General features: G+C 42.9%; 1 protein-coding gene across 2 annotated transcripts; it reads right to left on the reverse strand.

Moving 5' to 3' along the window:
* Nucleotides 1-356: 356 nt before the first annotated feature.
* RHOF (ras homolog family member F, filopodia associated) lies at nucleotides 357-8570 on the reverse strand. 2 transcript variants are annotated; one of them, XM_044440926.1, is made up of 5 exons: nucleotides 8316-8570; nucleotides 4314-4401; nucleotides 2299-2408; nucleotides 1931-2065; nucleotides 357-1483 (listed from the first exon to the last, which is right to left on the reverse strand). In XM_044440926.1, the coding sequence occupies exons 1-5, from the start codon at nucleotides 8505-8507 to the stop codon at nucleotides 1319-1321; spliced, it is 690 nt and encodes a 229-aa protein (XP_044296861.1). In that variant the 5' UTR covers nucleotides 8508-8570; the 3' UTR covers nucleotides 357-1318. The 2 variants fall into 2 exon arrangements, with proteins under 2 accessions (XP_044296861.1, XP_044296862.1); XM_044440927.1 differs by lacking the exon at nucleotides 8316-8570 and adding an exon at nucleotides 4698-5046.
* Between the last annotated feature and the right edge of the window lie 6975 nt (nucleotides 8571-15545).

Below are 15545 nucleotides of genomic sequence, written 5' to 3' on the forward strand. Positions count from 1 at the left end.
TCTGTGGGTAATAGCAGTGTAGTGATGTGATGGCCAAACAAGATGGGTTTAATTTCGGAGTGGGTGTTCTGGAAATGGCAGGTGGAACCAGAATCAGAGGTAAAACTCCCTTAATGGAAAAATGTTGGTGCTATGGAGTTTGCTTAGAGGCTTCTCTTTTATACTCTGCCCAAAAATCAAATTCTTTTGTTTGTTTATCATTCCCTTGGAGCAAGGCTAAATTTTCCCTTGCTATATAAAACTAAATTATACTGATTGAATTCTTTGCATGCACTCTTTCATGTACATGGTATAAATTCAGGTTGACTTTGTCCCATCTAATCAGTTTGCACAATAGTCTTATCTGGAGTTCCAAGTGATACACCAATTACAGTTTTATTCTTTTCTTTGATTTCCACAACAATTGTAAATGCAAAAGAGACTTATTCCCACCTTCAGACTAATTCAATTATTTGGTACCCCTTTTCAATTGTTGCTTTACATAAAAATTCTATTTTAAAATCCAGTTAAGTCCAGCTTTTAAATATGAAAGCAAAAGGGAGGTGGATGGAAGAATCCAGTTTTCAAATACAAACAGCTTTGTAATTAACCCAAAGCTGCATTAATAAGGGCATCATTTGAGGTAGTTATTCAGTATACGATGAAATATCCAACTTCTTTTTTTAAAAATCTACATTTATGGGTCATGTTGGGTGGATGAAAGGGGCTCCCTGAGGTTTCCTGTCCACACTTGCTTAGCATTAATAATGTTACAGCATCTTAAAACTTTCACTGGAACTAATATGTATCAGGTATGCAACCGTACACATCCTTTGATTCTTGGAATCTTCTTTCCCTTGATGGACTTTCAATATGTCACTTGTATGGCTATACTTCTTTGAAAGAATACTGTGCCATTAACTTTACCATATAGGAAAGGGCAGTAAGCTATTTTTAATGTGCAAATACTGCGGGCACTTGAAAGACCACAGAAGATTTCAAGTTTTAAAGGATAATACAAGCAAAGAAAGAAGTATTTTAAAATGGCAAAGCTCTGGTCCTGCAGACCTTACCTTACTTGCAGTAATAAATTCCCATCCCTCCCAGAAGTGCAAGTAGAAGACCTTCTGCTTACAGCTAGAAAGAAGAGGGCTCATTCTGTAGCTAAACATTTAAACCTTCAGATGAGGGGGTTAACAAAAGCAGAAATTACTGTACAAAAAGTTGAGTTTTCCTGTTAAAATTCAATAGAAAAGGTCTTTTAAAAAAATGATGAAGACCTTCCTTACCACTGAAGAAAAACAAGCAGATACTTTCTGTAGTCCACAGAATCAGGTTATCATAATATGGTGCACGGCTTTGATTTTGCCTGACGTTTCGCCTTTTTCATAGCATTCAGCGCAATGGTAGCTGTTTCTTTAAAAACTGCCTCAATGTTTTCACGAAACTTGGCAGAACACTCCAGGTAAGCATCTGCTTTCATCTGGCGACAAGCTTCTTCGCCCTGGAGGAGAACACCAAGGTACAGCTTACAGGATGGTGTCAGGCCAAAGACAAACAGCAAGGTAAAACCAACAGGTGTTCATGATTGAACTACTGAGTTTTACATTATGTGTTTTACATGTGTGTTTGTGCATAGTCTTTGTGTGCCTGTTTTGAGTATCTCTGCCTACTGGTAGAGCTTAGTACTTCATTTATTACATTTAAAGTATTTTTATCTTGATTTCTGGGTGATGGGGCTCACAGTACAGTGTACAAAGATCAGTAGTAAAACTTTTTTTATGTTCACGTTCTTAAAAGATATGACAATGAAAATGGGGGGTGGAGGAGGAAAAAGCAATGCCCATTACTATCTGGAGGAAGGTTGCATCTTCAGCACACTAAACTCCACACAACTTGTTTCTCAGTAATCACAGCAAGGGTTGTGCTGAGATTTGCTCTGCATATTTACCTGGCTGTACGTAATTGGCTCCTGCTGAGTTGAGCGGAGTTTACGTAGTTGTTCTTTGTCCTTCCGGAGGTCTGTTTTGCAGCCCACAAGAACGATGGGGATTCCACGGCAGAAATGATTCACCTCATGAGACCACTAGCAGAGGGAGAAAGATCAAACTGTTTAAACACCACTAGATGTGACAAACAAAAGCAGTAAATAATGATGGGGATGTTCTTGATGCTGAACTACAAGAAACCATAACTGAACAAAGGCAGCTTCTGCAAAGGCTTCCCTAAACTTGGTGACGGGAAAGGAACAAAATGGCCGATTTCAGATTTGTCTTTTGCTTAACTGTCTTTTTCCTTACTTCAGTAAAGGCCTCTTACCTTAATTAATACATTATCAAAGCTGGTAGGGTTCATGACATCATAGCAAATGAGAACCACGTTGGTGTTCTGGTATGACAACGGCCGTAAGCGATCATAATCCTCCTGCCCTGTAATGGGGAGTGGGGAGAGAAATCTCTTATTTGAACTTGGTCTCTGTCCAGCAGCTTTGAGTGACAGTGAAAATTCCCTAAAACAGGAAAGGGAAGCCATTATTCATTCTTCCCTGTGGCTTCCCCTAACCTGAATATTAGCAATCAGTGGTCCCTGCAAGCTTAAGACAATTCAGGGTGCTATGACTGCCTCTTAAGTATAACTTCACTTTGAGGGGATTGGTGGGTGTTACCTATCTATTTATGAGATTTTTTCAGCTACTTCCAGTTTCAGGGTTCCTGGGGCTGGGGAGTGGGACAGGACCCATGATTCCTACACTGTCTTATGGCCGATGTAAGTTTGAGATAACTGGCACAAATAAAAGGAAATCCTCCTCTAGAATAAAAGCAAATGAAATTGTTTCCTTCAGAAATTGTTTCCTTACTGTAATTACATGTTAAGTGGAGAACTTGATTCCTAGTTGCTGAGGAAAGTTGAAGTAATTTAGGCTCTCGCCTATTTCACCACATTTGTGACCAGAAGCAAAGGCTTTGGAGGTGGGGAGGGTAAAGGGCTCCACAGAGTGGACCTAAGAGCTCACTATGATGCGTCTTGAGGCATTCGCAGGGCAGGAACATCCCGTGTTATATTGGGAACGTGGTATGAAAAGACTGCCCATGTCCACTGATTTTATTCTTGTCTTTGTAAACCAACGATTTACTAAATACTTGTTTTTTTCTTTGTTTAGTCGCGAAGTCATGCCTGACCCGTCACGACCCCATGAACAACATTCCTCCAGGCTTACTAAATATTAGGCAACACTTTCTATCATGGTTCTACCACAAAACAGGCACACAACTGCCTGGGAATGCTACCATGCTGCAGAGAATTCTGGGCATGTTTTCAGAAGTCGATTGGCTTAATTGTCCATTGTGGAGCCTTAATGATGCCCCACAGAAATATTTTGATACTTTTCAACTGCCCACCAACCTAAGTTCTCTGGGTGGTGTACAAAACATTATGATTACATTGTATTCATATCCCACTTTTTCCCCCTTTTGGGAGGAACCCAAGATGGCTTCTATAGCTTCATTTAATCCTCATAGTAGCAACACCCATGTGAACTAGACCAAGCGGGGAGTGAGTGCCTGGCCCAAAGTCAAATTCACTGCCAAGCGGGGACTGAAACCCAGGTCACCCAGGTCCTTGGTCCAACATTTTCACTACACTGGCTGCCATTAAAAGCAAAACATAGAATAAAAAGTGAATAAAAACAGTGTATCACCAAAAGGATTAATCCAGCAGCAGAGTAAACATACTTCAGCATGTAAAAACAGTGCCAATAAAAACTGAAGTGATCTAAAGGAAGTTCTTAAAATGCCTGGGAGAAGACAAAGACCTTCACTTGGTGCCAAAAGACCGTAACTTTGGTATGAGGTGAGCCACTCTGGGAAGGGTATTCCACAGATGGAGTTCCACCACTGAAATGGCTGTTTGTCTCTCTTCTTAGCTACTCACTCTCTCTCTCTTGACCAGAAGAAGGCCTCAGGTAGTGTCTACTTCTAAATATGACAGGGGCTGGGAATATGACCTACAGTCTGGTGCTGAAAAGCAAGTTATCTTTGGTGGAAAATTCATTCTCTCTTACTAATCCTCTTGTTAAGGGGATTCTGATAAACTTCTGAGGGGTCACCCAAATGCCTCTGCGTGAAACAAGACATTGTAAGTAGCATGAATGTTACATCCTGCCTTCTGTTAACTTTTTTGAAACCTCTGAATATTATGCAAAGTGCCACATCAAAACAATACACCAGCTTTCACCAGAAATCTTATAAACTCTTTCTCCACTGCAACAAACTTTAATGTTGCCGATACATACCTTTTTAAACAATTGAAATAAGCAAGGATTTTTTCTTTCTTACCTGCAGTGTCATATAAATGTAGGGTGACTTCTTTTTTGCCAACAAGGACGCTGGTGGAGTATTTTTCAAATACTGAAGGAGCATATTGCTATTAGGAAAGGAGGAGAGAATGCTCTTAGTACATACGGTGATGTTGCACATCACTGCCGCTGCCAGTTTAACGTTTGAGCAAGATGCTTTAAACGCCAGTGGAACCCCAGCATGCCCCTTCCTTCCACACACGCGGGCCCCCCGCCTCCTAAGTGTCTAACCGGTCTTCTCAGCCCATGGGCTTTGTGGAAACATTCCCAAGTCAACATTTTCCATTTGCAATGAAGCGAGGCAGACGTGCTGACCTAGGATGCTAATCTGACTGTAAAAATGCACTTTGTAGGCTGGAGGTACCTGGGGTGAGCCCACTGAAGTCAGTGGGACTGGCTTCTGAATAGCTGTGCATAGGATGGTGCTGTTGTGTAACTGGTTGCCTTTTCTTGCATAAGAGGAACCACGATGGATGGATGAGGCCGAGGGTCCACGCAGCGGCCAACCGGCTGCCCCAGCGGCAGGGCAGGAGTGCCCCAGCGTCCTCTCAGCCATATTTCCCCATGCATTATAGGCAGACCGTGTCCGATTCAGTGGACCTTTAGGGCTACACGTGCCCAGGAGTGCAGCCTTCACTTGTATTGTGTGAAATGCACATTGCGACTTGTGTTGTTGTTGTTGTTATTATTATTATTATTATTATTATTATTATTATTATAGCATTTCTAAGCCGCCCCGAGGTTTCGGCAAGGGCGGCTTACAACATGATAAAATACATTGAAATACAATAGTACATAATAAATTACCATTAAATATAAAAATACAAAAAAGACATTGATTTACAAAAATAAAATTAAAATTATCAGTATAAAATAAAAATATAGGAGGAGAAAGAGAAGGAAGAAGAAGTTGCCCTGGCCAGATCATATGTTTTAACAATTGCCAGTGGGCTCTATTTTGTATCTCAGTGTTTTCATCTAGATGTCTCACTGGTAGTGGACATAAAAAAACAGGTCTTGAACTCCACCACCCCACCTCCTGCCCAACAAATGATGCAATCGTGCCATCTTTATTGCGAAACAAGTTTTTGGAGTTTGCAACCAGGGCTATTCTGTCCTCAAGCTGAGGCAGTGCTGGGAACCATTTCTGTGTCATCTCAAAATGTCTGTGACACACTGTAAGTGCGCAACTCTCAAATGTGCTAATAGCTAAAGCTGTGGCAGGAAGACCATCAGCACATCCTGCCATCGTGTGGTTTAGATATGAGTTGAGCTGTTGCCTTACAGCAAGCACCGGTAAAAAGTCTGTTGCCCAGTTAAAACCGCTCCTACTAGAACCGCACTTGACTGACACGAGCTCTCCTGCCATGTTGTTTGAGTAGTTCCCCGTATCAAATTAACCAGTTCAACAGATAAGGGAAGTAAAAATGCACAGATGGACCTGACGGGCCATGTCATGAACAATCTCATGAAAGTACTTCAGCGGACTTCTGGCATCTGCCCTGCAAGCTATTCACTCAAAGTGCACAACTCCCCTTAACAGTACTGTGAAAAGGGATGGAAAAGTATAAACTCTGGCCAGTTTTTAGAAATAATATTCTTATGGGTGAAAGGAGTGGATTTTGAGATGCTCCATGAAACTGGTGACAGTGCAGGGTCTCTTCTACAGCTTTTATGTCCATACATGAGCATATATGGTTGAATGTGGTGTTACAGAAGGGCTAAAGGTTTTCTACGATCTAAAGGTTTTCTACAAAGAGCGTACTCAAGAGCCTCAGTGAGAGTGGGAAGCCTGTTACCTGGGCTGTACACTGGATTTACATTTAAAGATTATATGAGGAATGTTTCTGTGCTATATCTGTACAGCTTTTGTGCCAGTGAAATCTTTGCTACCTGATTTCAAGGAGGCAGGTGACACCACTGAACACTGCTTAAGTTTCCTAATGGACTGAAGAGAGAGAACAAACTGAGATAAAGCCCAGAAAAGAGATGCTGTTGGTCAGCAGAACACTTGCCCTGAGGTGTGGGATTCAACCTGTTTTATATGGGGTTGCCTTCTGCCTAAAAGATTTGGTGCATAGCTTGAGAATGCTCCTAGATTCTACACTGCCTTCGGATTTTTAAGAGGCAGCAATGGAAAGGTTTGTGTTTGCACAACGGTGTCTACTTTATCAACTGCAAACTAGTTTATCTGGCAAGAGTTGTCCATGCCTTGTTTACAACATGGCTAGGCTACTACAAAGCATTCCACGTGGGTCTCCCTTGAAGAGTGTCCAAAATGTGTGCAACTGCCTTGGTTGGCTTCCGAAAGTCAGTATCAAAATAAATTTTTTAAGAATCTTCATGGGGCTGGATCATTTTCATGGGTTTCTGTGTATCTTTAAGAAGCTCTTTGAGCTAGAGGAACTGTGATGGCATGGAGTTCTGTGTAGCTGCACAAAGATCTATTCTATAGTCTGGTTTCTTGAGCTGTAGAGGAAGTTTCAGTATCAACAAAGGGATTCTGTTTGAAAGCTTATAAGAGGCTGATGAAAGTGTGGGGGGTACGTACTCTATAAGATTCCATATAATTTGTGCATTTCTATATAGCTCATTTCTAGTCTCTTGGATTCCACAGGTATGGAGAAAAGAGCTTTGGAAGTTCTATTAAAGGAGAGATTTATGCTTAACCCCCAACAGCCATTTCCCTTATATTTTAAGAATGTGGGCAGATGTTTATCTAGTCTAGAATGGTAGGTAGATCATATAATGCTATACATTTTATGGTCGGGCACTTATTTAATCAATTTGGGCTAGAAGGAGTCTGTTCTTTTTCCACAAGCATTTGGCCAATGGAATAGGCTGAGTGCTTAAAATTTGGTATATTTTCTGTCAATCTTAATCTCCTGATCTTAAAAACACTAATAGTTTAGAGTTAATAGCTTAGTGTTCTTTATATTGTTTTGCTTGCAAGGGACCTTGGGCATATTAACAGAGATGTATAAATCTTTTTTAAAAATCATTGAGTTTTAATAATCAATCTAATAATCAGCTTCTAGAGGACAAGAGAGTGAGAAGAATAAGGGTGAGGCAATATATCAAACTTTTAGATGTCCAAGTAATTCTCAGTGGCTTTTATTTATTTATTTATTTATTTATTTATTTTATTTATTAAAACATTTTTATGCTGCCCCATTCGCCAAAGCCTCGGGGCGGCTTACAACAATTAACGATTGAGGGCTCCTGTGATACACCTCATCAGCCATATGGTTGAGGCTGATGGGAGTTGTAGCTCAGTCCCCCCTGATTCCTTTCTGCCTGGGTGGTTTTTGTGTGTGTGGTGTTGTGAGGAAGGTTTGTACAAGAGCTTTCCAGAGCAGGGCTGAGTACCTTGTGTCCCTCCAGCTGCTGCTGACTGCAACTCCCATCAACCTTGGTCAGAATAGCCAACGGGGAGGGATAAATGCAGCTGCAGCCTGACTTCTGGAGGGGCATGTGCTGCACTGAGGCACCCCCCTCCCACAATGGGTTGCCCTTCGGATCTTCTGGGCCACTCCCAGCATGCCAGAGCATGGCTCATTCTGGCTGAGGCTGATGGGAGTTGCAATCTAACGCGCGTGGAACAGGGATGGTGCTCCGGAAGAAGATCCCACAGAGAGGGGGCAAAAGCAGCATGTGGGATGCGCTTGGCATCCCGGTGCGCTCAAAGGCGCCCTCCTCCTCCTCCTCCTCCGGGCGGCCCAGTTTGCCAAAGGGGCCGCGGGCCTTCTGCGCTTGCTTCTCGTTCCGCGGCCGCCCCGAGCCTTTTTGTGACGGGACGGGGCAGCGCGGCTTCGAAGCGCCAGGCCAACGCCGCCGCCCGAGGGCGGGAGGCCGCGCGCAGCCCGGGCAGGTGCGGCGGGGCCCTCGCGCGCCGGGGCGCGGGCAGCCGGGCGCGGCGCAGGGCGGCCTGCGGGCCGGAGGGCCTCTCCCCGGGGCCCCTTCGGCGCGGGGCGCCACTCACCTCGGGGAAGGTGCCCTTGGCGTAGACCAGGAGCAGCGACGTCTTCCCGCAGCCCCCGTCGCCCACGACCACCACCTTCAGCGCCAGCGGCCCTCTCTTGCCCTCGCTCCTGCCCGCCGCCGCCGCCGCCGCCGCCTCCTCCTCCTCAGGCGGGCGCTCGCCCTCGCCCTCGCCCTCGCCCGGCCGCGCCATGAGGGGGCAGGTCGCCGCCTCGGCGGAAAAGCGCGGGAAGGCGGCAGCGAAGGAGGCCGCGGGCGCGAGGGGCGAAGGCCCAGCGCCCCGACGGCTCCTCGGCTTCCTCTCTCCGGCGATGCCACCCGCTCGGTCTGCCGGGTGCCGGCTCGAGGGAAGCAAGAGGAAGAGGCGACGGATGCGGTCGGAGGGAGGCGCGCTCGACGGGCTCCCCTCTCCCCGCCACCGCAGTCGCGTCAACTCACACAGAAGCAGGTGGAAGCGGCCTTAGGTGCATGCTGAGGAGGGACTATGCTGAGGAGGACGAGGGGAGTGTAGCCTCCTCGGGGCAGGGACTTGCCTCGTCGGTGTTGCTTTGCCAAGCACCACGTACACTGGTAGATGGGGTTGCACACTCCAGGTCCGCCTCAGCAGAATCCTTCCTCAGCACTTAACTGAACCATCACAAGTGCTAAGGAAGGATTATGGTTCAAGCGGCAGGAGCAGCAGCAAATGGCTGAAAGCATTTGTTTTTAAGTGCAGCACCATCAATTTAGGTGGGGCTTAGCAAAGCAACAGCAAGGAGGCAGGTGTCTGCCCCAAGGATATTACAATGAACCCACAACAGCCCGACTAGAGGGAATGCTGCTGCTAATAGAGGCAAGGGGTAAATAAGGCCAAAACTAAAACAAAAAACAACAAAACCCTGTTTTTAACCTTGTCTTCCTCCAAATAGTTATGGGTGGCAGGAATAAGCCCACTTTTTGGGGGTACAACACATTCAATTTTATTTAAGAGTCCAGAGACTTCCAGTTAAGAGGAGATCAACACATTTAAGAACTACAAAGAAAACCTCACATCTCTCAGGGCATTTTTTTAGTATTTTTTAAAATGTATTTTTAATTGATTTTGTATTTTTACATGCTAATAGTTTGATGCTTATAGACGGATTTGTCTGACAAGCACAGCATCTTCACCTTGACATAAATTATTTGATAAATGAAAGGTGGGAAAGCCTCTGTCTGGTTCCAACTTAGACTTCCCAACTTCGTGCTTCCCATCCTACTGGGTGTCAATCCCCTTATTAACCCTTTTAATAGCTGGAGTAATAAAGGTTTATTATTTATCTATTTATCCATCCATTCTCTGAGCAGCTCAGGGCAGCATGTACCATTTCCCACAACCTTGCGAGGCAGCCTAAGACGAGAGTGGAACTGACTCAAGGTCACCCAAATAACTTTTTACACCAAGGGCCCCTTCCTGTTCCTGAGACAAACTGTGTGTGACATTGTGGTGTGTATTCACAAGATTAGTGAGTCTCTGACACCCTACATTATGAACACCACAAAAGAGTTGTACTTGTGGCCCTCCAAATATTGTGGCCTACAACTCAGGCATAGCCAGTGGTGAGGGTCTTAGGAGTTGTAGCTGTATAAGTTTTGGCCTGTAGTTGCCCACCTGTTCTAAAGAGATCAAGAGGAAGGAGCTGACACATAGGAAGTCCCAACTCAAACTGTCAACAAAATCCACAAGTCGATAACGCCTCTTTTAGGATCAACTAAACATAAATGTTAGAGCGAAGTTTCACGAATTTTGGACTTCAGCTCCCATCAGCTTTGGCCAACATAGCCAATAGTCCTTGAGCATGAGAGAATTATAGTCCAAAACATCTGGAGGGATCGAGAAGCCAAACTAGTAGCAACCCTTTGGATTTTTTAACCTCTCATTCTGAAAACATATAAAGCGGGCTCCATAAACATGGGTTAGCTGGTAAATTTTTAAAAGCTGCTCATATTCATACTGAAAGAAGTCCAGAATAAATTTCACACTTCTTAGGAAGCTGCTGGCTTAAATCACTCCACATATGCCAGTTAACTCTATGTGCTTTAGCCATTCTTCAACCATGGCCAGTTGTTAAAAGCTCAGCACACCAATGGATTTCGTTTCCTTTGGAAACGGAAAGCAACTAAAAATTTTGTTGACAAAATTGCCACTTTAGGATCTGTTCAGCCCTCTGGGTAGGAAGGTACTGTCATGATCCCTTACTGTGTTCTCTCTCGGGTTAAGAATGTCCAGCTTCCTGCTTCTAACAGTCAGACAACAGGTAAGGCTTCTACTGGACCACCTAATAATTAGTAAAATCTTTGGGAAGTAGGTGGGATTTAGGGGGGAGGTTTTTCTGTTGCAGCACCCAGAACTGTTGCAAGGTATTTGATGCCCAATTGACTGTATTCTGAGAGCAATTAAAACGATATTTGCTTGATCAGCAGTCTGACCTGAATGTATATAAAATTTGTATTTTTCTAGTAGCCATCTGTTTTTTGAAATTATTTGCTTCATTTGCTCTCATTTTAGCTCCTTAAGGCCAAATTATTTTAATCTAGGAGCATACAAGTCAGCTAAAAATGATGATACAGAAAGATAGGGTGCAGTTTATCACAATAAGAGAAATTCTATGTTTTTCCTTTATATTACAACTTCTTAGGCAGAATTTGAATTGCAGAAGAGTTCTATACATGTTTACACAGAAGAAGACTGAATTCAATGGGGTTTACTGCCAGGAAAGTGGGCATATGACTGCAGCTTTGAATATAAGCTTATGTTATATATGTTTAAACAGAAAAAAAATCCTCTAACTCCAGCCAAGCTTGGAAACGTTAGAAAAAATAGTCCTGTATTTCCCATGTAAACACTGCATTCATAATCCATTAAAATGGCAACTCAGACTGTAGATACCTTAGAAGATGTACACATACATTCAAAAGCTTAGTTACTCAAATAGCCTATGTAATGCAGTGTGATGCAATTCTGTATTTGTCTCCTAAGTAAAGCAAAACAGTGAGGGTGCTCATTTTGTGCCAATGAAACAATCTTAGCATTTGAAACTCTGTCGCGCCCACAATGATTTCTAAAGTTTAGTCTTGCATTTGTTTTAGATTTCTCACTACCCACTTGTGCCACTAGATGGCCTTCTAGATCCAAATAAAACATTGCAATTAGAAACCTAACTTTCCATAGGTAACTCAGCAGGGAAAGCCCCTGTCGAAGAGGCAGGCCACCAAGGAACACATCAATTTTACAGAGAATATCATAGACCCAAGATCCAAAGTATTTTGCATTTATGACCTCCATCCAACAGACCCTTCAGACCTGTTTTTCTTGAATGACAGCAGCAGAAGCTATAGGGCAAATCACTTCTGAAAACTGTGGCATTCCAAACCTAGCTTGTGGTATTTGTCAAAAATCCATTTGGCACAAATGACTCCATTATGTATGAAGCAGCTCTCTGAAGTGCAGTCACAGCAAAGAGAAAATAGGTAGAGGGAAGTGTAACTTCAGATTTCCCATTTGTTCTTAATGAAAAAGTTCAACCATTTACACTATTTTTCACATAGTATTATGCATTAGGGCTTTTATTACAGTATTATATTTTTGTATTATGCTGATTATGGATTCTATTGTTAGATTTCTGAATGTGTGTGTGCTTCAGTCACTTCCAGACCTTTTTGCAGTGTAAAATGGTGCACAAATTTTAATAAATCAGGTGTGAGCAATATTTTCAAGAATACAGCATGCCTTAATTCCCTCAAAATGACAGAAATTCTTCTTAGCCTCTTTCTGCATAACAACCTTGTGAGGTTGCTTAGGGCGAATGAGATTTAGTTCAGATTCTTCATTGAGCTTAATGGGGGAGGGGGGAGAACTTACGGCCTCCCTGCTGTTTTGACTGACACCTCCTATTCCTACCCTACATAGCCAATGGTGGTGGGAATATTATCACAGCTGTAGACCAAAACATCTGGTGGGCCACCAATTTCCCAGCCCTGGCCTGATAGTTGAGCAGAGATTTGAACCTGGATTCCATGAATTATATCACTGATACGAAAATCCAGTCTTCATTAATATTTCACCCCCTTGTTTGTTCTTCTAGTACCCTCAAACCAGGACATATCGGCACAATCCTACTTCACAGAGAAGCAGTAAGTACATGAAGCTGTGCACTTGTTCACAAAGGAAAAATGGCAGAGCTATACACTTAGAACTTGTTAGTTGCTTCTACCCACGCCCTATGCTACATATCACCCAAAGATACTGGTGGTTTGTATTTAGTGCACCTTATAAATTAGATCAGCATGATACATGGTCAGCTGAAGTCTATCCTAAAATGTCTGTTAAATGGGAAACAGCTTGTAGTTATAGTTTATCTCAATCTATTCTTGCAGCTTCAGGGCAGTTATGAATCCATTCAGAGGCCACAGTGCTTTCCACCACCTCCACATAATCAGCAAAAACACATCAAACCCAATTTTGCAACTGCTTATGTAGAACTGTAGAAGCAACACTTGTAGGAGGTCAATAGGCCAGACAGTAATTAGCATATATTTATTAGAAAAAACAGGGGAAGGAGAGGACAAACATCAACTGTACAAATCATATTTGGCTATATTTTAACAGATAATTTCTTGTAGTACAACTGCATGACAAATTCAACTCTCAGGCTAGCTCTTCATGAGGAAAAAAATCCTGTTCAAACATTATTATAGAGAAATCCAAGATTTGCATAGCACTACTGGAGGTATCATTTTCCTCCTTCCTGAGCCACCAAGCACATATACAGCTTCTGTCACCTTATCAGCAGCAAATATTCTGTTGATAGCTCACCAGCATTTATTAGTGATTATAAGACACTTGTGAACGTGTGCATTCTAGTTACACCCAAGTGTGTGCAACACATCTGCGTGCAAGGCAAGGCTACTGGATGCGGCAGCTCCCAACATCTCTCTGCACTGGCCATGCTTGCTAAGTCTTATGGGGCGGCAATCCAACGTCATCTTGAGGACCACAAGTTGCCAATGCTGCTTCAGGTGAACAGAACCCTAGAGCTGCCTTCCCAGATCACCCACAGCTGCCAAAACACATACTGGTGTGATGGTAAGTCACACTATGTTGGTGCTTCCAGTTTGCCTTTAATTGCTCATCCAGTCAAACAAACAGTGAATATTATACTTCGTATACCATTTGTATTTTAATAGGAAACAAAATCCCATTTAACATCACATGGGACCATAGAAGAACTAGAGGGAGTCATCCTATGGTCCCACAGCATCTGAGCAGCCACACTGACACCATGTGACCATAAGTGTTAGGTTCCCCAGCATATTCAGAGCGTCCTGTGCAGGAAACGGAAGAGTGGAAATGACAACTTTCTCATCTGGCTGGGCCACATCAGAAGTGGAGGGAAAATGTTCAAAAGGCCTCAGAAACACTTATCTTGGGCTCTCCAGTCTCTTCCTCTCTCCAAGGCAGAGTTCCTGAACCCCGAGATGAACCAGCAGAATTATTTCTGCACCAGGTACAGTGGGTGAAGCCCTAATTTCAAAATATTCTATGGCTGCTCAGATGCCACCAGACTATAGGATTACTCTCTCTAGTTCCTAAAGTAAAGCTGCAGTTGCACTAAATATGTACTACAGTTTGTCACTTCCAAGGGTAGCTAAGCCATATGTGATCCATTTATTCTATGGTAGTACTAATACATCACACAGGAAGTAGGCTGTGCCCTCTGTGATAAAGTGTATGTAGGAACAGGGCCTCAAGTTTCCTGTGTAACATTAAGCAATTGGATTGCATTACTTCCTCATTTATCACTTAATGTCATAAGACAAAGCTGTTGTTCTAAAGCAGGCATTCTTTCACAAGCAAGATGCATACTGTTTTTCCTCAATCACTTCATTTTTATAATCTTATGCAAGTTTCTTTCCAATTTACCAGTACATAAATGTTTATACAGTTTTCCTAGCATAGTATTCTTAAAAAGGTAGATTGCACTTACATGCAAACAGCAAATAGTTAGCCAAAGTAGTGAGACCCCAGTGGTGACTTCTAAATTACTTTTTTGGAATAATTTAAACTAAAAGGTGATTGTGGGCTTTGAGGATGAATGCATGGTTGTGTACCACGCACTTTATTAAAAAGCTAGCGCTAAAGAGATGGCAGCTTATTGATCAGAATAATGTACTGCTCAGCCCTTTTCCCCACAAGCAATGTCTAAGTCTATCTTTGTGGGCTACTATACCGCTGTGACAAAAGCTCTGTTAGGCCAGAGACCCATTCCTGCTTGATGCCTTTTGCATATGCTGACCTTAAGTCCTATTTCCAACTTTTCAACACTGAAGAGGAAAGCTGCAGGACAGACCTAAAGTTTATGTAAACTACTGATAAGCAGTAACCCCGGTACCTGTTCTCTCTGGGTTTTGGCATAGTGAAACAGCTTTTGAAGGCAATACAGTGGTTCCCTAAAAACTGGTATTCTGTGGCACATTGAATCTGCAGATTCTACCTAGTTTAGCATGGCTAATATAATTTTACACCCTTTTAAACATCCTATGGCTTTTAATTCCCGCCAATCAGTTTTGCAGTTTGTAGCCTTTCTATCCTGCCAGTTTTAATTGGACATCACCTAGTTTTGTACAAGAGTGAAAAATTAGCCAGTCTCCTTTAATCTGGGTTTGTCCTTGTCAAGCCACTGTCTGTATTGCCCCTCCAGGCACTTTGGCCATATCCTCAATGCATATGCCCATTTTACAGTTCATTATGACACGTTTCTTGTGCTTTCTCTTAAGCCTCCTCTGGTTCATTCCACTCAAGTACTTTCCTCCAGCTATTTTGCTTCCAAGCTCTGTTCCTTAGGTTTCTTACCTCTTGAGACCTTCTCTCTGTTCCTCAGCCATCTCCCAAATGATTGTAATCACAGCTAAACTGATATTTTCCCCTTCCCTCACAGAAGCTCAGTTGCTAACTGCTTGATTTCCTGAGCAACTGAACATTAAGCCATTACATCAGCTCAGCCAGTTTGTATCAAAGGCTTTGCCCTCAAGCCTAACGTAACATTTAGCAAGCTGAACCTTCAGTAGTCGGAGTTCAATTCTCATATGGATTTATTGTGACCATAAGCCTCAGCATCCCTGCTTACATATTTTCATTTATTTTTGCAAGGGCAAACCCAAACAAAAGCATTCTGTACATCAACAGTATAGTCATTTAGATAATCCAATCAGA

Source organism: Varanus komodoensis, unplaced genomic scaffold (assembly GCF_004798865.1).
Source record: "Varanus komodoensis strain SLA01 unplaced genomic scaffold, ASM479886v1 scaffold38, whole genome shotgun sequence".
Taxonomy (NCBI): Eukaryota; Metazoa; Chordata; class Lepidosauria; order Squamata; family Varanidae; genus Varanus; species Varanus komodoensis.